Genomic DNA, 22,853 nt, shown 5'->3' with positions numbered 1-22,853 from the left:
TTTGAAATTGCCACTCACTAAATATTGTTGAATAAAGTCATTATTTAGTTTTTTTTTGGTGCACAAAAAGTATTCTCGTCGCTTCATAACATTAAGGTTGAACCACTGTAGTCACATGAACTGATTTAAATATGTCTTTAGTAGCTTTCTGAGCATCTGAAAGTGTTAATTATCTTGCTGTCAATGGAGGCCTCACTGAGCCATCTGATTTTATCAAAAATATCTTAATTTGTGTTCCAAAGATGAACGAAGGTCTTGCAGGTTTGGAACGACATGAGGGTGAGTAATTAATAACAGAATTTTCATTTTTGGGTAAACTAACCCTTTAAACGATCAGCTAACCTCCATATAGGGTGTAGTTCACATTGTCAGGAAGAATATTGTTGCTAAATACTGAGATGTAGATGTTGAAGTGAATATTGCTGTGTTAATATGCTAAAAAAACGTATACTACATTGCTATTATTGTGTAAAATAAATATTAAATTACTTTTACAGACCATAGTATGTTGAAACAATCATTATCCTTATAAAAATAAATGTTTAGGCATTGTTTTGTTTCCAGTTTGTTTTATTATGCAACACATAGGCATTCATTTTATATTTCAAGCATGTTGTTTGTGCACATAATGTAATAAACATGATACAACAATAGTGAAATAAGTTATAAATAGTCAAGACATCACGATAACTACTTTTTATCAGGCATTACTGCTGGGTCCTGAAGGAGACCTGATTTCTGGGTGGGGGGACTCGATTTCTCATGACATCGGCATGAAATGGAAGTTGTCTTATCTTCCCTATTGTGACGTATATCCAAGTGAAATGACTTCTGGAACAAGAAAAATGTAGAGCGGGACTTGATTTTGCTCATGTGGAATTGATTGGATGGTTTGCTATTGGTGGATCTCATGTGAGTGACAGGTTGTCCCACCCTCACGCCTGCAAGAGGGAGGGGAACTTATTTTGATTAAAGATTATGAGGCGCATTAATTAAAAAAATAATAATGATAATTTATAATAATAATAAATCATTTATAATAAATAATAATGCAACATCAGACTCACACTTGTGCTGTTGTATTGAATATCAAATTTAAACTAAATAATTTTTTTTTTGGTCTTTTTTCTAGCGGTGTTATTTTTGCAGTTTGGCGACGAGACGCGGCGGGTGCACATCACTCATGAGCTGACCAGCATGGAGACGCTTCACGCCCTCATCGTGCACATGTTCCCTCAGAAACTGACGATGGGCGCGTTGCGTTCGCCCGGAACGGCTCTCCTCATCAAGGACGAGGCGCGCAACATCTTCTACGAGCTGGAGGACCCTCGTGACATCCACGACCGCTGCCTCATCAAGATTTACTGCAGAGAGGCTCCGATACGAGACACGCACTACAACGCACAGCACGCAGCCCACCCCGTACACCACGCACACATCGCCAACGGAGACCTACGGGTGAGTGTGTGTGACCGTGTAGAAAAACATCTGTTAGCTGTTTAACAAACATTTGATCATACATGTCAAGCAAAACATTTCAATGTAGGTAACTAACAGCCAAAAATGAAACATAAGTGCTATGTTATTCAAATAATTATTTAGAAATGATCTAAATTAATAATACACATCCTCCCTAAAATCTGTATGACAGATAGCGTGGATCTGTTCTGATGCTGTTGAATTTTTCTTGTCATATGTCAAATGCGTTTACTTCCTCCTGTCTTCCTCTCTTCCATTCTGTCTCTCTAATCTTTCTGTCTCTCTCTCCAGAGAGAGCTGGTGTACACCTCGAGGGAATCGTCTCCCACGCGTCGTTTAAACACACTCCCGTCTTCCTCTCCTCCCTCTGGTTCTCCGTCGCGCTCACAATCCCGCCTTTCTTACACGGGTGGGCGCCCGTCCTCTTACGCTGGTCCCCATCCATCGCCTCAGCTCCACCCCTATCAGCACCAACACCACACCCACCAAGGAGGCCACGCCCCCCAGCAGGCCCACCCTGCATTTTGTGCCTCCCCAAGTGCTATTCTGGAACGGCGTGATGTGAAACCGGATGAGGAAATTACATCGTCATCGAAGAGCGTGGTGTTGTTAAAAAACGAAGCGATATACGCAGACCCGTACACGCTCGTCCAGGATCCTCGGCTCAGCGTGGCCTCGCAGCAAGCTCTGGCTTACCGCCGCGGATCGGTACGCTCAATTGGTGGATACCCTGCCGCGGCATTACAGTGTGAGCTTGAGGGCGCCCTCTACAGGCCTGGTGGTCCCATATACGCAGATCCATATGCCACTATGGGTTTCCGAACCCTACCTCCAGCCTCGCCTCAAAAACTGTCTGATGGCAGGGATCCGTATGGGAGTCACCCAGGACGAGGGTCCCCTGGGAGACATGGGTTTCGTAAAGATGGCACTGTGTACATAGAGAGCCCAAAGAATCGTCCAGGAGGACCACCTCTGGAGCAGATATGTATGCTTGGGGGCCCCGGAGGAGACGGAGGGCCGTTACCAGTGTATGGCTCAACATTACCTGGAAACGAAGAGACCAGGTGAGAGTCAATTCTACTTAGGGTTTCTCTCCTATAACGTCCAAAACAGCTAGTCATACCACTTAACCATGTGAAGCCATGTTGTGCTGCTGTAAAGAAGAGGAAGAGTTGTTGTAGTAGAGTGTTGTTGCAATCCAGCTTTGTTGTTGTTGAGCTGTTAAAGCTCCGCCCTCTTCTGGAAAGGGGGCCGGGAGCAGCAGCTCATTTGCATTTAAAGGGACACACACTGTGTTTTTGCTCACAACCAAATAGGGGCAAATTTGACAAGCTATAATAAATTATCTGGGGGTATTTTGAGCTGATTCTTTACAGACACATTCTGTGGACACCAGAGACTTATATTACATGTTGTGAAAAGGGGCATAATAGGTCCCCTTTAAAGTTACAAAAGTTATTCAATCAAAAGCACCGAATGATTTCCTGTTTTTTGTTCTTTGATTAACATAACAGACAGCAGCAGGAATATTAGGCTGCTGTCACTTTAAGAGCTCATGCACAAATCCAATATACTGTTACACAACATGCAATTTCTTTCTCAACTGTTTACATTCTAAAACTGACTGTGTTTAACTGAATACTTGCCGAGACAATTTTGACAATTTTTTGTGTATTTGACCATTTAAGTGCAATAAGCCATCGAAAAAACTCAATTTGGTACTCGTGAGCTGTTTGTGAGCACACTTTGTGTGCACGCCACTTATATACAGTAGAGCAGTGGTGCGCATGATTTTGGTGTGAGTACGAAACCTGCAGGAATGAGTAAAATATGTTTTTGACAACACTAGTGCGCACACATATTATATATCACACAAATAAATGGGCTGCTGTCCCTGAATGATAGGCCAGTCCTTGGCAAAAAAAAAAAAAAAAACTTGTTTCGGCCTCAAAAGGGCGTCGGCCCACCGGGAAAATGACCAATCCAGCGCTGTTATCCAAGTATTTCCAAGTAAACTTTGTGTTTGCTTGCAAAAACATTAAAATATAGTTGTTGTTTTTTCCCACGTCATATTATTTCCATGAAAAAAGTTTTGTGAGTGAATTCAAAGTTTCTCAGGGGAGCACAATTGCAAAATTAATGGGAGAATGCAAAAATTTTGCAAGCGAATGCAAAAAATTTTGTACGAGAAAATGCAAAGTTGTTTGGGTGAAAACAACAGTTTTGCGCGAGAATGCGAAGAAAAATTTAAATAAGCATTGGAATATAGTTTTTAGTTTTCTCATATTATTTCCATCACAAAAGTTTTGTGAGTGAATGCAAACTTTCTAGGGTGACTCTTCCCTCCCACCTCAATTTTTTTTCCATCATCATGTCCCTTTAGGGTTCAGTATTTCAGCATGGTTAACTTTCATTTTGACTAATTTTGTATGTGTATAATGGTATTTTATATTTTTAGAGAGCGTATGGAGGCCATGGAGAAGCAGATAGCCAGTCTAACCGGACTGGTTCAGAGTGTTTTGACCCGTGGACCAGACAGCCCGTAAGAAATCTAATCTTCAAGTCAATACCATTGAACATCACTATCAAACCTGAGCGTTGAGTGACAGTCAAAGCTGTCAAAACTCATTTTAATGCGATTCTTTTATTAATACACATTTATGCAACTTATAATAGCATGTAAATGGTGTGTGTGTTTGCTCCATGGAGATGTGTTTAATGTGTTTGTCTTGCAGTGAGAAGGCAGAAACAGCAAGCGACTGTTCTGCACCAGAGAGTGAGTACTATACTGTTTGAATGTGTGTGAATATGGCTTTAGCATTTGTGCCAAACACTGTTAAAAAGTGTAAAATATCCAAGATGAAAACGCTGTATTACATGAACTACTAATCAACAACTTTCAAAAACCTGACGGATATATAATGTAAAGAAATGATGAATCAGAGTGTTGTAGCTCTTGAAAGCTCAGTATCTTTGTCCTCTGTGCATAATTTACATAATACCATACTAACATACTAACAAACGCAATGAAAATGAAAGATAGGCCTATCATATTAATGCTTGAACATATTAAGGCATGAGCATTGTTCAGTTTATAAGGTTAAAAAATGAATTTTATTGACATGAAGAGGTGACTGTAATGTCTCAACAAGGCCTGAACTGTTTGTGCTTTAGAAAAGCTGTTACTAAACTAATTATGTTCACAAGAACAATTAAGTGATGGGGAATAGGCATATCAATTAACAGGTCATTAAATGGGTGAATCATGCATGGTGTTAATAAGACACGACTGCGCAGTGCACCAAAGAATGCTTATCTAAAGGATAGAAGCAGGCAGACCAAGTCCTCGAGGACCGCAGTATGATCAGTCTTGAAACGATACTCATTTGGATTGGTTTACATTAGCTAACGATTATTTCTGTTTCGTGGCAGCAGTCCATGACTAAGTTCATGATTTGAGTGTCAGTAATGTAAATGAACATGAACTGAAAATGTCAGGTCTTCTAAACATTTAAACATGTAAACATTTTACATCTGATTGAATACTGAATAAGACACTGAACATTATATTATATTATATTATATGATATTATATTATATTATATTATATTATATTATATTATATTATATTATTTATATTTAATTAAATTTATTTTATTTATTTTTTTATTTTAATAATTTGTGCTTTAGAATATAATTTATAATAACTATGATATATATATATATATATATATAAGTACATGTATTGTGTATTGAGGGACAGTTATATTATATTATAATACATAATACTATATATATATATATATATATATATATATATATATATATATATATATATATATATATATATATATATATATATATAATTTAAAATATATATATATATATATATATATATATAATTTAAAATATTTTATTTATTTTAATAATATATTTATTAGAATTTATAATTAATATATTTTTCACCATTTATAATAAATCTGATATATATATATATATATATATATATATTAAATACATTATTATTTTTTTAATTATGTATTTGTTATTTTTTATTTATTTTAATTTATAATGAATAAATATTAATATATGTATGTATATATTATATTTTATTTATTTATTATAATTGATTGTGCACTAGAGTGTATTATTTTGGGGACAGTTAACTGGTGATATTTTATATTTCAGCTGGAAGGTTTAGAAAGCAAAAAGGTATATTACTGTATGTCTGGTTGTCTGTCACTTTCTCGGTTTCCCCTATGTCTGTTGCATTACAGATTGTGTTGCATTGCGATTTGTGCATTGCAATTTTGTCAGGAGTGTGTATAGAATGTTTGTATTCAGGGATCCCAGATCCTGGAGTTTGGAAACCCTCTATGTTAAATATATATATATATATATATATACAGTGCCTATAAAAAGTCTTCACCTCCTTTGACTTTTATGTTTAATTACTTTCATACGTTTTTTTTTTGAATTATACAGCACTTTGTCTTGACAAGTGACAGAACTCTCAGTTAAATACATAATGATTCATGTAGCACAAAAAGTCCAGTGAGGTTTACACTTTTATAGGCACTGCATATATGTCTGTCTTATGGATTATCCCGGAATGTTTTTGTTGTATGGAAATTCCCACTAACACTCTTGAATGTCAGTGTACTAGAATGTTTTGTCTTCCTTTTCCAGTTCTTAAACAGATCTAATAAGGACTGTTTCTGAGATTTAATAACAGTGTGATTGTATATGCAGACAGAAGGGTCTGAATTTGAATGTATGTTGCATGAATATACAACGTACCGTAGATGGAGTTTGTACCGAGTTGTGTTGGGCTTGTTTTTGGATGTGACTCATATAAACATCAAGACAAAGAATCAGATGTCTTTTGTTGTTCTGTTGTGGTTGATATGGAAATGAGACATTTTGAGAAACTTAGACATTTAAAGCTGAATGACTAACAGGCTTGTGGATAATTCGATTTCACCATTACGGTACATAAAAAAAATAAAAATAAATAAATAACATGTGTAAGTTTATGTTGTATGTTTGACTTTTGCTCCTGTGGATTGGTAGTGTCATCACCGTCTGCGCCTCTGGCCCTGATGCCGCCCCCGCCCTCTGGAGTCTGTCAGCCAATAGCAATGTCCCGTTCACAAATGCAGCTGCACCTGACTGACCTGCAGCAGCACACAGTAGAACTGCGCAAACAGCTGACACAACTGCGCCAATTACAGGTGTGTGCCTTTTTTGTGCATTTGTCCATTCTCAAAATGTTTTTTTTTTTTGCTGGGTATTTAATCTTATATTATTTTAAATCAATTAAAATAGTTAATTGAATATATTATATTTAATATATAATATAATATTAATTAAATGATAAAAAAATAAAATGTAATTTAAATATATATTTATTTGTTTTTTGTTTTATTTATAATTAATAATAAATCAGATTTTTTTTCTCTTATGCTCATCATTTATTTAATCAAAAATACAGAAAAAACAGTTATATTGTAAAATATTATTACAGTTAATAATATTTTTTTTCAGGATTCTTTGATGAATAAAAAGTTAAAAAAAGAACAGCGTTTATTTAAAGTAGAAATCTTTTGTAACAATATATATTATACCATTCAAAAGTTTGGGGTCAGTAATTTTTTTTCTTTCTTTTTTTTGAAAGAAATTAATACTTTATTCAGCAAGGATGTGTTAAATTGATAAAAGGTGATAGTAAAGATTTATATTTTTAGAAAAGATTTATATTTTGAAGACTTTTGACCAGTACTGTGTGTATATGACATATAAATATATGTCAGATTTATCATAACCACAATAAAGATCTTGTGTGTGTATATATGTGTGTATATATATATATATATATATATATATATATATATATATATATATATATATATATATATATATATATATATATATATATATATATATTCATTTATAATAAATAAATAAATTGTATTATATTTTTTGTGCACCTGTGTATATTTCAGCTGAAAGGTAAAACAATGCTTCATTACTTTAATAATATTACTATATTACTAATGGTATATTAATTTTCCAAAGTGTCACAAGATGAGTGGCAAAACTTCTAACTTATTATAACAACATCTTCACTGGTAAAATTATTATAAATTAATGTCTTAAAGGAATAAATCAATACTTTTTTTTTTTTTTTGGAGCTTGCCAGCCAATTGCATAAAAAATGTATACTGTATAAAACGCATAATTTTAATGCATCTATTTCTTCAATTCAAACCTAACCTTATTTTATTCATTCATACAAGCTTGTATGTCTTTGTGTCTTACAGTTGCAAAATCAGGATTCTGTTCAGGCGTTACTGAGGCAGACGGAGTCTGATTTGGGAATGTGTCTGATCGAGGCGTCTCGGACACAAGAAGATCCTTTACAGCGCCAACGTCTTCTTGTTGAAGAGGAGAGGCTACGTTATCTTAATGAAGAAGAACTTATTATACAACAGCTACAGTGAGCTGAAGCGCCTGCAACCTCTAAATGCTGCACACGTACTGAAAAACCATGCTGCATATGATTTATTTCCCTTGATGCAACGTGTTCCTTTGTGTTTCCAGCGATCTGGAGCGCTCTGTGGAGGAGATGAGGACAGGGGCGGGGCTTAACCATCATCTGGTGACAGAACAGGAAATAGAACAGAAGAGTCTGGAGCTCAGGAGACTGGGAGAGACCGTCACTGACCTCAAGAGTGAGTGAGCGATGAAGAGCGGGAATCTGCACACAGTGAACTACATTATAAGCATACAGAACCACACATTTATATTGTGTCATGATGATCAGAGATTCAAAAGGGTCATTCATTCAGGAGTCAGACTACAATGGCTGTGCTGCATGTTTTTGATTGACTAAAAAAAAGAACTGTTCATAACAGTCATTCGAACATGAATTGGATTACTCTGGTTGTGTTGTATGTTTTTGACTGACTGAAAAGAATTGACTCAAAAGAGTCATTTGTCCAGGAATCAGAGTACGCTGGTTGCACTGCATGTGTTTGATTCACTAAAAATGGCTCTTAAAAGTAATTACTTCAGGAATCAGAATAATCTGGTTGTGCTGAAGGTTGTGGTTCACTCATAAGAGTCATTTTTTCTTTAAGGAGTCGGACAACACTAGTTGCGCAATATGTTTTTGATTCACTAAACAGAACTGCCTCATAAGAATCATTTGTTTGGGAGTCTGATTGCACTGGTTGAGCTCAATGAATTTGATTTACTAAAAAGTTCTGGATCTTCAGAAAGAATCTTTCAGAAATCAGAGTTTTTGATTCACTAAAATGAACTGACTCAATTCATATCGGAATCGGATTACTTTGGTTGCGGCATAAAATTTTGATTCACTAAAAAAAGTGTTCACTAAAATAGTAATTTGTTCTCTAATAAAACTACAGTTCTATCTATCTATCTATCTATCTATCTATCTATCTATCTATCTATCTATCTATCTATCTATCTATCTATCTATCTATCTATCTATCTATCTATCTATCTATCTATCTATCTATCTATCTATCTATCTATCTATCTATCATGTTTTACAATTTCTGTGTTTAGATCAGTTCCCCACTTTACAAAGTAAGATGCGTGTGGTGTTGAGGGTGGAGGTGGAAGCTGTCAAGTTCCTGAAAGAGGAACCGCTCAGACTGGAGGCCTTGTTGAAACGCTGCAGAAACATCACCAATACCCTCACCCTTCTACGAAGGTAAAACACACACACATAAACATTCACTCCTGTTCAGATACGTTCTCTAGTTCCATGCCTAAAGTATTCCTCAGTGTGTGTTTGTGTACAGGCAGGTATCAGAAGGTGTGTGGAGGACACCCGATGACTTCAGTAGTTCAGTTTCCAGCGCGAGCGACGCTGATTTCAGCAGGAGCTCTGATCTAGATATTCTCACCAGCCCCTCTCTAAATCTGCCCGACCTGGGGGGCACCTTATCGGGCACTTCCACTCTTTCTTCCTCCCTGGGCACTAATGCCACAAATCCTGGTCTAACGAGTGCATCTAGTATAGGTAAACAACATAAGTTTTACATTCTCTTTGATGTACTGATGAACAGCGCGGGGTAGGAACTGATTACATGTAATGTGGAATACGTAATCAGATTCACAAAATTAAATTCTTAAAATCAGATTATATTGCATTTTAAAATACTCATAATCATCTTTTTTTAGTCAATGTTTATTTAAATTTGTTTTTATTTTAAAATTTATTTATTTTAATTTAACGTTCTTCTTCTCTGAAATGAATCGCATTTTTGAGAGCCTAAGCATGCTCGAAAAATCATGAAACTTTGCACACACGTCAGAAGTGGTGAAAATGTACATCTGATATCAGAATTGGATCTGGCAAAATGGCTCAATAGCGCCACCTACAAAATTCCAATTAAGCGCCCTTCGCACTACGTTTCACGTACAAGTATGAAATTCAGTAGACACATTCAGTAACAGCCCAATACTACAAAAAAGTCTCTGGGAGCAAAATCTGAAAACCCAACAGGAAGTGAGATATTTTTTTAGTTTTCTCTGCCAAATTTTTGCCATTTCCAGACATTGTATTTTAATGAAACTCCTCCTAGAGATTTTATCAGATAAACATTATTTGGTCAGACTAATCTAAAGGCCTTTGTGACGTTAAATTGCAAAGATCTTGAGTTTTCGTTGAAGGGCGTGTCTGTGGTGGCCAGACAAAATGTTTCGCCATGAAACAGGACATCACATGTTCTTATTAGAGTCCTGGCCTGAAGACATTTGCATGCCAATATTCAGTTACAGTCATAGCGCCACCTTCTGGCAACAGGAAATGGCATGCTTTACACTGTAATTCACTCCCTGAAACACATTTCAATATGCCACGAAGTACCAAACATGCTAGAAACTTGTTAAATCATGCAACACTTGGCTAAGTGTGCGATTAACACCACAAAACAGGAAGTTGTTGTAACTCGAGCATACAATGTCCAATCTGCCTCAAACTTCACTTTTGATAAGTGCCCTGACCTGAAGACATCTACATACCAAAATTTAGTTAAAGTTATAGCGCCACCAGCTGGTTGCAGGAAGTGTGGCACATACAAATGACTAATGTAGTCCTCCTATATTTATATACTAAAATGCATATTGACCACGGTGCTGTTTTCCTAAAGCCACCGGGTGGCGGTAGCACGGGTGCGAGGGCCCTTTCATCGCTGCTTTCAGCTTTAATTAGTTTTACATTTTCACCCCTGCAGTTCCTTCCCAAACCCTAGTTTGGGAAACCCTGACGTAATGTAATGTTTAATGCAGTTCATGTTGTTAATAGTAATATTAATACTACTAAATATTAGTATTTTTATCAGTATTGTTCAAGATTATACTATTCAAATTAATGTGATAACCACACATTAGTTGGTCAAATCTACCCAGCACTTTTGATTCATTTAATTAACTGATATATTTAGAGAAGATGGAACATTTATTGGATGATGGATGCAGGATCATTTGTTATTTAGTTAGATGATAGACTGACTGACTGATTGATTGATTGATTGATTGATTGATTGATTGATTGATTGATTGATTGATTGATTGATTGATTGATTGATTGATTGATTGATTGATTTTAGGAGGTACCACAAGCCTATCTAATGTGCTCGGCTCCGCCGTTGGTGCCAGTATGGGCAGTAGTGGTATTCCTGGCAGCACAACATTGGGTAACTGGCTGGCAGCGGCCGGGGCAACAGATTCCATCATGCCTGAACTGAACGGCACTTCCGCAGGTGCAATAAAGACCAGCGGCCTGGAAGATCTGCCCATACGCAGAGAATCTGATAAAGGAGTGTCCGTGGAGGTCCGACTGGTAATGAACACTCTTAGATTTTACATTTGTGCTTGCATAGATGTTGGAAAGGATATGAATATTTACAGAAAGCTGTTTCTGAGGGTTTAGTAAAGATTGTTATATTATTAAATTTATAGTTGATATTTTTAAAGTTCTTCTTTATCTTTTTTAACACATGTGGTTGTGTGTTTTTAGGCTGCGGAGAGAGACTGGGAGGAGAAAAGAGCCAGTTTAACTCAGTTCAGTGCTCAGGACATCAACCGTCTACTGGAGGAAACTCAAGCTGAACTGATGAAAGCCATTCCAGATCTGGACTTCGCTGCCAAGCAGATCACCAAACCGGCCGTTCCGCCAAAACCCCAACTATCCTCCCTCCCAGCGCCCGGTTCAGCATCCTCCACCCCCAGCTTAACACCTGAACATCAGCCCAGCAAAACCCCGCCAAAACCACCCAGCAAAGACGGCATCCCAAGGAGGGGATCGGGTGAGATTACATTATTAATTGCACCATGAACCTACAGCAATTGCCTTATGATTTTAAATTACAGCCTAATTATTTAATTTAGTTTTTAAGCTTTTAAGTGTTTCTTGACTCATAGATTCTCACAATTGCAAATATATCTCTTGATTGCTCTATAAAAGACAGAAACTGCCTTATCATTTTGACAATAGTGCTTTATGATTTGACTGATCAATAGACAGATGATTTGGGTTATTGATTGATTTGATCAGGGGAGCTGACCGTGCCACGGTATCGTACAGAGAAGCCGTCCAAATCTCCACCCCCTCCTCCTCCACGGCGAAGTTTCCCATCAGGCCTCGGGCTAACTACCAACAGCAGTGGAGAAGTGATCACCATAAACAAGAGTGTGAAGGTTTTAAGCATTTTTGTCAAAAGCCTTATATCTTCTTCAAAGATTTTTTAGGCACTTTAAGAGCATGCCCCTGATTACATATACCAAATTTTGTGCCGATTCATCAAAGCATTTATAAAACATTGCAATTTCCAACAAATTTTCAAAATCAACATTGACAGATTCGGCATGACCCAAGGAATATGTAGGAATCGTGATTTTCTGAGTTATGAACATTTTTCAGATTCTCATGACCTGTTAGGTGGTGCTGCTCCCAAATTTGGCATGTACCTTCAGATCATGGAGCTGATGAAGTGTATCAAGTTTTGTTTTGATAGATTAAAGTTTTTCCAAGATATTGCATCTAATCTAATTTTAGGTCAAAATGATTAGCTTCACATTATCATAATTTGAACAAGAAGGAATATCAAATTTCTGTTCAGTCATTTCTATGCAGCTCAGTCCAGTGATCATCTGAGCCAATTTTTGGTAAGAATTGAACAAAATTTGAAGGAGGAGTAGCAATATAACAAATTAAAATGCTTTTGTTACAAGCAGCAAAATAATTAATATGTACTTTGGCTTTGTATCAGCTGTTACAGGGATAGTTCACCCAAAAATGGTGGTTTCGAACAACATAAGGGCAAGTAAATTATGACAAAATTTTCATTTTTGGATGAAATATCCCTTTAATTTTACAGATTTTTTTTCTTTGCTGCTTCTGCAATTCATTGTTCTTGATATCTTGCATTTCCTGCATGTTTATTAGATTGCCCTATTCATGCACCTCTTGTTTTTATAGAAGTTGGAGAAGATTGAGAACAGAGAGGAGGCTGAAGTACCGACCCAATCCCAGACGCCACCCATCAAACTGAGACGCCCCTCAACCTCCGACGGGCCCCGACCTTCATCCACACCTCCGGTTATCGCCGCTTCTGGGAAGAAGGAAGATGAGGATGAAGATGAGAAGATAATGGCAGAGCTGGAGGTAAAAAAGCTTATATACGGCTGTCGAAAAGATGAAATAGTGTTCTTGTCACCAATTAGTGTGTGTGTAACTACAAATAGGAGCTAATTAGAGAGATGACATTGAGGTACAGAAACTCACTCCTGATTGGCGGTTATTCAGTAAATACATAAGTACTAGTTTTGATTGTTTTGTCAACTTTAATACCAGATATTTAGGAATAATGTTTTTTTTTTCATTCTTCTCCAAACTCAAATACATCAATGCACTAATCCACACACACCAACACGACAGGCGTTTCAGAGAGCCCCAGCGAGACTGAGGGTCACTGCTCAGGCCAAAAACCCTGCCGAGGTCACTCCTAACAGTGTTGACAGGGCAGGCCAGTGGATCAGCAACTCTCTGTGGAGAGAGGTAATGTGTTAACTGCCAATCCTCCCTCTCAGGCCTTCCTATAACGTGAGGTTTTGAGGGTTTTCCTGAAGCTTACTAATGCACTCTGACAGAAAACCTATTAATCTGTCATCTCTTCAAGTCTTTAATCAGTTGTGCTACTGCATGTTATTAGACAGCTTGAATGAAGTTTAGTATTGAAACTCAGTGATAAAAACAAACTCAAAACTAAGTGTGTGTTTTTAACCTTTTCTTAACCGTTTCTTGACTCATTATATCTAATATGTGAAAGTTTGTTTCCACCTCAGAGGCTTCTTTCTTTTAATTGCTTTATTATAGTACAATATTAAATATGTAACCCTGGACCACAAAACCAGTCATAAGTCGCACGGGTATATTTGCAGCAATAGCCAACACTACATTGTATTGGTCAAAATAATAAATTTTTCTAGATATTTTGTAAATTTCCTACCATATATATATCAAAAATATATTTTTGTGAGTGGATATGTGTTGCTAAGGACTTCATTTGGACAACTTTAAAGGTGATTTTCTCAATATTTAGATTTTTTTGCACCCTCAGATTCCAGATTTTCAAATAGTTGTATTTCAACCAAATATTGTCCTATCATAACAAACCATACATCAATGGAAACTTATTTATTCAGCTTTCCGATGATGTATAAATCTCAAAAAGGTCCAGGGTCACATATTATACAATCATAATATAATTTTACTTAATAATAATAATAATAATAATAATAATAATAATAAATAAAATATAATTTCTTAAAATTGGACATTTCTCTTAACTGCTTTATTTAATAATAATAATAATAATAATAAGAATAATAATAAGAATAATAATAATATATGATATTTTTAAAAATAAAACAAATAAGTATTAAGCAATTAAATATTCTATAATAATATTTTATTTAACAGCAATATAAAAATAATAATGATGATGATTATGATTGATTATTTTCTCAAAATTGCAAATGTTTCTCTTAATGGCTATAATAATAATATATAATTTTACATATATATATATATATATATATATAATTAAATAAAGAAATTCAGTATTAAGTAATTAAATATATAATACTAATATTTTGTAAATCATTCAATAATTTATATAATTTATTCATATATTTTTTTCATCATTATTATTATTAATTCTCTTAAAATCTTTATTTCTTACCTTGTGACTGCATATTTCACAATATGACTATTTCTTATTTTAAACTCTCTCACAACTAGTTTTATTTATACTCTAAGGTAGAAATGGGCTTCCATTAATAGCTTTCCAGTTGGGTCAAGACACTGGGGGTTTGAGATATCTCATGATGCTGAATGCAAAATCGCATATATGTTGTCAAAGATATTTATGTTTGAAAAACATAAACTCTGTAACTGCAGAAGATACATGCAAATAATTATTACAGAAATAACATTCTGACACAACAAACAGTCCACTGTTTATCTTTTTAAGCTGAGCTGTTGGGATAAACAGCTTGACATCAGTCAAGGTCATCTCTTTTCCTCTCACTCTCTCTATCTTTTGTTATGTCAAACTGTGCCTCTTCTGCACAGTGACAGTAATGTTCTGACACTGTGGTAGCAAATCAATTTTAACAAGCTTAAAGTCTTTAAACAAAACTTTCAATAGTCAAGAACAAACAGGCAACACACAAAAACATGTCAGTTACTGCAGTCTGAATAAACTCCTGACTGTGCCTGCTCATGTGTCTACACAGCTTTTCAGTATATCTTTCTTACCTTTAGTCACTCATTCCGTTTACTGTATCGACAAGCCATTTGTTACAGGAAAGTATAGCAGTAGTGACCAATAAATTCAGAACCTCTGAAGAAAACGTCACAGGTCTATTAGACCGTGTCAATGTCCCCTGAGATATCTGGACAGCCTGTGTCTGTGTATTTACTGTATGTGTGTATCTTGTTGCATTGTGATGAGTGCTACTAATCTCTCGCAATGAAAGAATGAGTGTAGAAGTGTGAAACAGTGCTAATATCAGCTTCCTTGCACACATGCAGGGTGTCAGTCAACACTACTGCTGCATGCTGGTCTATAGAGATTCCCTGTGCCTCTTTCTTTCATTCAATTAGTGTTTCTATTTCTATTTCTTTGGCTCCGTTCCAAAACCAAGCCAACTGCGTCCACATATGCAGCAACCGAACCGGTTGCTATTGGATCAGTGACTGATTTGAAATGCTCTTCATGGTTAGCGTTCACACAATTAGTGCTCCTCACGTGAAATGCAGAAGAGTCTCGACTAATGCTCAGTTTGTTGCCGTTCGAATGATGTTAAGCTAACGGCTTGGTTCTGCTGAGCACAAATGTTTAGTACACACAAATATTGAGTGAAATTGTGTATTTTTAATTAGATGGATATACACCATAAAAAAAAAGATTTTTCAAAGTTGTAAATAAAATAAAGATTATTAAAGTATTATTTTTATCCTTCTAAATGTCATGTTTAATTCAATGTGTTACTTGCTTTATCTTTGTAAATATTTGTGAAATTTATAAGCATTTTCTGAGTGAAACTTGTAAATCCTACACCATTTTTTCCTACCTAGGAGACAATAAAACAAGCGATAATATCCCATAGAGCAGACCCAAGCCATATTTAGGGAATATTGTAAATAACTGGGCCCTTTTGACCACCCACACTAGCATAATGTAACATAGTATTAATTATTAAGCAATTAAATATTATATAATAATTTCTTGTTAACACTTTATTTTATCCGCTTGTTAAGTCGTGATGTAAGGAATGCCGTTTCCGGGTTCTAGCCTCGACTTGTTTCTCTGACAAATGCCATCGACGGCTGTTTATGAGCGCTATTTATTCATATTAAACATCAATCATTTTAAAAAGTTAAACATTTTAAATACTTACTGTCTACACAACAGTCTCCGTGCTCACAGCGTCTCAGTTATTAATATTTTAACGATTTATAAAAGATGAATCATTGTCTGGCCATCTGGAATATTGGTATAGAGATAGTGGTTATAATTATATATTTTTTTGTAGTATTACGTGTGTATATTAGCACCATTTGTTGTTTCCTTGTGGTATGAGATGTTTGGACCCGGAAGCGCTGCCGTGTGACGTCAGACTTAACAACCGATATTCCCTGTTACCACATGTAGTTACCATAGTAATAACAGTTAATTATGGATAGTTACCCTTCCCCGGGAGCAGGGTTGCCAGGTTTTCACAACAAAACCCACACAATTGCTCCTCAAAACTAGCCCAAAATTAGCCCAATCGCATTTTAGGGGGGTCCCATGGTAAAAATCACATTCCAGGGGGTAAAATTAGCTTTTTTGGCCGGGCTCCCCTGGTAAAATTCGCATTCCAGGGACTAAATATCACGTTATTTTGGGGCGATTCAACCCGCGGACATGAAAAACAACGCACGCCAACAGCGGGAATACTGCGGACTTGGCAACACTGCCCGGGAGTTTGATTGACAGGCGATCTGACCAATCATGAAGCTGCATCCGCCATTTTGTCTGACAAACAAGCCAGACAGGAGAGTTGATCATTTAACGTCGGTGGACTTGAACTTAAATGGTGTATTGATGTATTTCTAATGTTGAAACAACATACCTTCTAATGTTAATTCGTGTTTATTATTAGTTGGAAGAGATGATCGGTTCATGTACCGCTTGAACTGAGACGCTACAGCGATCTGTCACGATACATTAAAGAGCCACAAAATGCAATGGTATTTATTGTTTGAATTTCTTGAAAAATTACACAATTTAAAAGCTAAGACTTCGTTTTATGCCAAAAGTAACCTGCTCTGTCTTGTCTGTTGGTTTGTTGTCCTCTTTGCTCCGTTTATGTACTTTTCAATATGGGAGAAGTTGATGTGTGCCATGAGACGCAGGGTTGCCAGGTTTTCACAACAAAACCCACACGATTGCTAAATCGGGGGTAAAATCTGCATTTTTGGTGAGGTTCCCCTGGTAAAATATTCGCATTCCAGGTGCTAAATATCATTTTAGCTATTTGGGGTCGCTTCAACCAAGACATGAAAAACAACCCGCGACAACAGTGTGAATGTAGCCCAATTCCGCGGGAAAACAGCAGACTTGGCAACACTGTGTGAGAGCGCCATGGCTAGTCGGCCACTACTACTACTAGTAATAATTAAGATAGTGGAAAATCATATTAATACTATTTCTTATTATAAACTTTTTCACAGTTAGTTTTATTTTCACACTAAGGCATAGATGGGCTTCCAGTCCACTAATAGCTTACCAATCAAAATCATAATGTGGCTCTCACATATTCTTGGTAAAATTGTGTGGAACAGCCTTCACATCAGGAGCAGAGATGTTGCTTTGGAGGGCAGCGCACTGGGTTTTGGAGCAGAGCTTTCATCGTGACACTCTTCTTCCAACAAATGTGAATTATTCAAACTCAGTCCCATGGCTAAACAAACACGGTCATTTTCCAACCCAGCCCAACCTGCTGTTGTTTATTCATGTTTGTTCTCTCTGGTTCTCAGCCTGTAGGCACTCCTCCGGGCTCCGCGAAACTGGTGCAGCCATCTGCCGCGTCTCGTCTGCGGCACCTACAGCAGAGCAGCCTGGAGCGGCGGAACAGGAAGCAGCAGGAAGAATTCCCAAAGCTACAGCAGGGTCAGCAGCAGGTATTCCACTTCTAACAATAGCTGCACCCTGCTATCGCGCAGTAAGCCGCCTGACTGATGCTCTCGCTGACTTTACCTCTGATCTACGCTAAAAGGCACGAGTCAGAACTGTCGTTAAGTGCAAACTCATCCGTCGACTCCAATGACTGTAACGCTTGCAGCTAAGCACTTACTTCCAGATAAGCTGCTACATCTCCAGTTGCTGCACAGATGTTATGGTTTTCCACTGTGCAATGGGGTTCAGTATGCACAAGTCCTCTGATTTCCCCCTACGCTCACAGATTTTTTTCTTCCACGCTACATGAACTGTCCTTCCAGAAAAAACAAAACAGCACAATATAGTGTATCACAATGCCAGGGAACGACGCCAAAAGATAGCCGTTAAACTTTCTCTCTCTGTTTGTGACTTGTTTGTACTCCAGGAGAAAAAGTTTAAACTTATGCAAGAAATATATGCTACGCAAGTACACAGATGCAAAAGCATGCCGTTAAAATTCAGGCATGAAATCAACATTATCATTTAAAATTATGGGGTCGGTAAGCTGTTTTTGAAGAGGTCTCTTCTGCTCTCCAGGGCTGCATTTATTTGATTAAAAATGCAGTAAAAATAGTAAATTTGTGAAATATTATTACAATTTGCAGTTTGAATATAGGCTATTTTAAAATGTAATTTATTCCTGTGATCAAAGCTGAATTTTCAGCATCATTACTCCAGTCTTCAGTGTCACATGATCCTTCAGAAATCATTCTAATATGCTGATTTGCTGCTCAAGAAACAGTTCTTATTATTATCAATGTTGAAAACAGTTGTGCTGCTTCATATTTTTGTGGAAACCGTAACACATTTTTTCAGGATTCCCTTAAAAAGTTCAAGGATTTAATGCATCCCTGCTAAATAAAATGATACATTTTTTAAAGAAATCTTACTGACCCCAAACTTTTAAACTGTAGTGCACTTGTGTAGAATATTTTTCAGGCCTTAATGTCCTTAAATGTTTGGTTGGCATCACAGTTCAACATGCCAATGAAGTCGTAATGATGCCAGCTAATCGGGCAAATTGAAGTCCCTGTCCTTGTGCCATCTTTCAATTTTCCTTTTGAACTCTTTCACTCTTTGTCTATAGTCCTTTAAGTAACTATACTGGTCTGAAGCGCTATTTTGATGAGTACTCAAGCTGTCAGGTCCCAGTTGAAAGAACCTTTTGTGCTGTTTCTTCCCTGTACTTATGACAGGACAGGTCAAGGTGATATGGTATACGTGACCCAGATACTTTCTGACATTGTCACTGTGATGCTTTAATGTGTCAAAGCTTTTGAAAGATTGGTCAGAAAAGAGAAGGAATTGCAGATGAGAGGTGTGCTTTGATCATGATCGTTTTGGGCTAGCTACCAACTTGGAAAAAAAGGATTTAATTTAGGATGTTAAAGTGAACATAAAACTGCTTTTGCAATGTCTCAGTCTGACATATTTTGTCAGTTTGGTGAGGGAAAAAAAATATTTGGTTGAGATTTGATTAATCAGGAATTGATTTGATTGTAAAAATGGGCATTCTATTCATGAATAGGGGATTTTTTTAAATAATGCACACTAAGTAATGGACAAAAATACCAGGAACGCATATTAGGAAAAAAATTCTATACGCTTATATAGAACTTTAAAGGGATAGTTCAAATGAAAATGAAGTCGTCATTTACTCACCCTGCTGTTGTTCTAATGCAGTATGCCCTTCCTTCTTTTATGGTCCACAAAAATGGTATTTATGGTATTTAAAGAATGTCCCACTTATGCACGTCCATAGGGTTGTAAAAAAAGTGACCAGCATCAAGCTGATCCCATTACATATATACCAAGTGTTCTGTGGGGTATACAATAGGGTTTGATGAAAAAACAAACATGAAATTTAATGTATTATTTAACAAAACTCTTGACTTCTCTGCACGACGTGCGCGTTCATGAAACTCTTTTAGCGACACATTTCATTTCGTCTGGCCCAGAAAAAGCACACAACTTGTGAGAAATAAAGAGAAACAAAAACAAGACATGACATACAACCAAAAAAGTATCTGTGTACTTTCTTCACTGAGTCAAACATCACTGGAAAATACAAAATATGGACCGGAACTCTGTCAAAATGACAGCTGACAGATGTGAACGTGAGAACGAACACAACAGATATATTCACCTCAGAGATGAAGGTGCATGTGTTGTATTTCATATCGCCTTTTTGCTTATCTAGATTTCTCACATCTTGTATTAATTTCTGGGCGAGACAGAGTGAACTGCGACGCTAACAGAGTCTCACAAACTCGCTCGTCATCTGTGTCAATAGCCTCGTGGGCAGAGCACCGACATATAGCACAGTTGTGCTTCGGGCATCCCGAGTTAGAGTCCCGGATCGTGGATGTTTCCCGATCCCGTTCCTCTCCAACTTCGCTGTCAACTTACTGTTGTGTCATAATAAAGGCAAAAATGAATCTTTAAAAAACAAACAAACTCATACATTGTACAGAGAAGACCAACTGCCAAGGTCAAGAATTTAGTTAAATAATAGGCCTATATTAAATTTTGGTTTGTTTTTCACTAAACCCTATCAAATACCCCCAGAAAACATGGAATATACGGCACGTGTCGCATGGGATCATTCTGTGATACTTTCGTGTCTTCTTTAAAAGCTTGATGCTGGTTGCTATTCACTGCCATTATATAAACAAGCGCAAGCAGGACATTTTTTTTTAATTCTCCATTTGTGGACCATAAAAGAGGGCAGGGTGAGTAAATGATGACTTCATTTTTATTTCTGTCAGGACAGGTGCGTCATATAAAGAACCTTTTAGGGGTTCCCATCATGGAATCATTTTATGGATTTAGGTTTACTTCATTTTGTTTTAATTTTTTTTATTACATTTAAACCTAAACATACTTTGTCACTAGAAAAAAATGAAGTATTTCGTTAATGCATTCAAGACATTTCTCCTTATTTTGGAAGCTTGTTTCTGCCACTAAATAAAACAATAAAGGCAATTGCGCAAGTTTTTATCACGCAGTTCTGACTTTATAACTCGCAATTGTGACTTTTTTCTCAGATAAGCGAGTTTATATCTTGCACTTCTGACACTATAACATGCAACTGCAAGATATAAAGTCAGAATTGTGAGATATAAAAACGTCAAGTCTTTTTTCCCCTCACAACTGGACATTATAACACGCAATTGCGAGTTTATATTTCACAATTCTGACTTTATAACTTGCAATTCTTACTTTATAACTCACAATTCTGACTTTATTACTCACAATTCTGATTTTATAACTCGCAATTCTGACTTTATAACTCACAATTCTGACTTTATTACTCACAATTCTGACTTTATTACTCGCAATTCTGACTTTATAACTCACAATTCTGACTTTATTACTCACAATTCTGACTTTATTACTCGCAATTCTGACTTTATATCACACAATTTTGACTTATAACTTGCAGTTGTGACTTTATATCTTGCAATTGCGAGTCAAAAAAAAAGTCAGAATTGTGAGATAAAAGGTTGCAATTACCTTTTTAATTTGTTATTTCATGGAAACAAGGTTCCATACCTTAAATATGAGATAAAGGGTTCTTTAAATTTAAGTCAAGAACCCTAGGATTCTAAATAGAACTCCATTGGTCCTTTTTTTAAATTTTTGCTTATTCAAAACAAAATGGCTTTTAGTATAATACGAAAGTATGATCAAATTATATATATGAACGTAAAGAGGAAACGTTACCACTGCAGTGTTCCTGTAGTCGTGCAGTTTCTATCTATCAGGGCAACTCGCACAGTCAGCGTTCCCCAAAATCCATCCCGAAAGAACGAGAGGAGAGAGAGACTGCATGCAATGATGCAAACCCTGAGGGAAGGAAGAAAAATTAGATAGAAAGACGGAGAAAAAGAGTAGATTATACGGCAAGGTTTCATTTCTGTCCTCCATCTTCAGTCATCTCTCTCACTCCTGCAGGGTTAATCTACAGACTATTAACTATGACTGTAAGCTCAGAGTTAACCAGCCCGCTGCAGTCGTTCTAATTCACTTCATGGGGCAAATTAATGTCTCCAAAATGAAAATAGTGAATCTTTTAATTGGCAGCGACATGACTGCAAGATAAGATGTTTTACGGACATAGATCACCCAAAAATGCAAATTGTCATTTTCTCACCCTCATGTCATGCATGACTTAATTTCTTTTGTTGCAGGGGAAAAATGTTTAAGCTGTTGTTTTGAAGCTTTTGTTTTTGTAATTTTTTTTTTGTTTCCAGGGTTTAAAAAAGACAAAACGGCACTTAAAAACACTAGAAATGTACTTCATACAACGAGGAAGCAAGTCAAACAGGTTTGGGTGTATAAATGACAGAATGTTCATTTTTATGTGAATTTCACACAGAAAGAGAGGTTTTGTCCGTCTGCGATTCCTCTGTGTGGCTGGATGGATTGCTGTTCGTGTGTTGTTGTCAGGGATACCTGTCGCCAAGAGGTGTTTCTAAGGCTCAGACTGAGAGGATTAAGCATGGAATGTCTATAGGCCAGTTCACACCGCGTCGACAGACGGCAACAGACACTTTGTCG

The 22,853-nt window shown here is 36.5% G+C and overlaps 1 protein-coding gene across 1 annotated transcript in view; it reads left to right on the top strand.

Annotated features, from left to right (window-relative positions):
• Positions 1 to 18,268, top strand: part of srcin1b (SRC kinase signaling inhibitor 1b) — a 54,060-nt gene extending 35,792 nt beyond the window's left edge. The window contains exons 5-18 of the mRNA XM_067378138.1: positions 1,133 to 1,458; positions 1,771 to 2,543; positions 3,938 to 4,021; positions 4,215 to 4,255; positions 6,553 to 6,713; positions 7,803 to 7,978; positions 8,083 to 8,213; positions 9,076 to 9,223; positions 9,315 to 9,535; positions 11,127 to 11,359; positions 11,537 to 11,825; positions 12,074 to 12,216; positions 12,998 to 13,183; positions 18,110 to 18,268. Coding sequence (XP_067234239.1) covers positions 1,133 to 1,458; positions 1,771 to 2,543; positions 3,938 to 4,021; positions 4,215 to 4,255; positions 6,553 to 6,713; positions 7,803 to 7,978; positions 8,083 to 8,213; positions 9,076 to 9,223; positions 9,315 to 9,535; positions 11,127 to 11,359; positions 11,537 to 11,825; positions 12,074 to 12,216; positions 12,998 to 13,183; positions 18,110 to 18,268 — 3,071 coding nt within the window. The remainder of the gene's footprint in view (positions 1 to 1,132; positions 1,459 to 1,770; positions 2,544 to 3,937; positions 4,022 to 4,214; positions 4,256 to 6,552; positions 6,714 to 7,802; positions 7,979 to 8,082; positions 8,214 to 9,075; positions 9,224 to 9,314; positions 9,536 to 11,126; positions 11,360 to 11,536; positions 11,826 to 12,073; positions 12,217 to 12,997; positions 13,184 to 18,109) is intronic.
• Positions 18,269 to 22,853: the final 4,585 nt, after the last annotated feature.

Source organism: Chanodichthys erythropterus, chromosome 23 (assembly GCF_024489055.1).
Source record: "Chanodichthys erythropterus isolate Z2021 chromosome 23, ASM2448905v1, whole genome shotgun sequence".
Classification (NCBI taxonomy): Eukaryota; Metazoa; Chordata; class Actinopteri; order Cypriniformes; family Xenocyprididae; genus Chanodichthys; species Chanodichthys erythropterus.
This window is presented reverse-complemented; position numbering and strand designations above follow the sequence as displayed.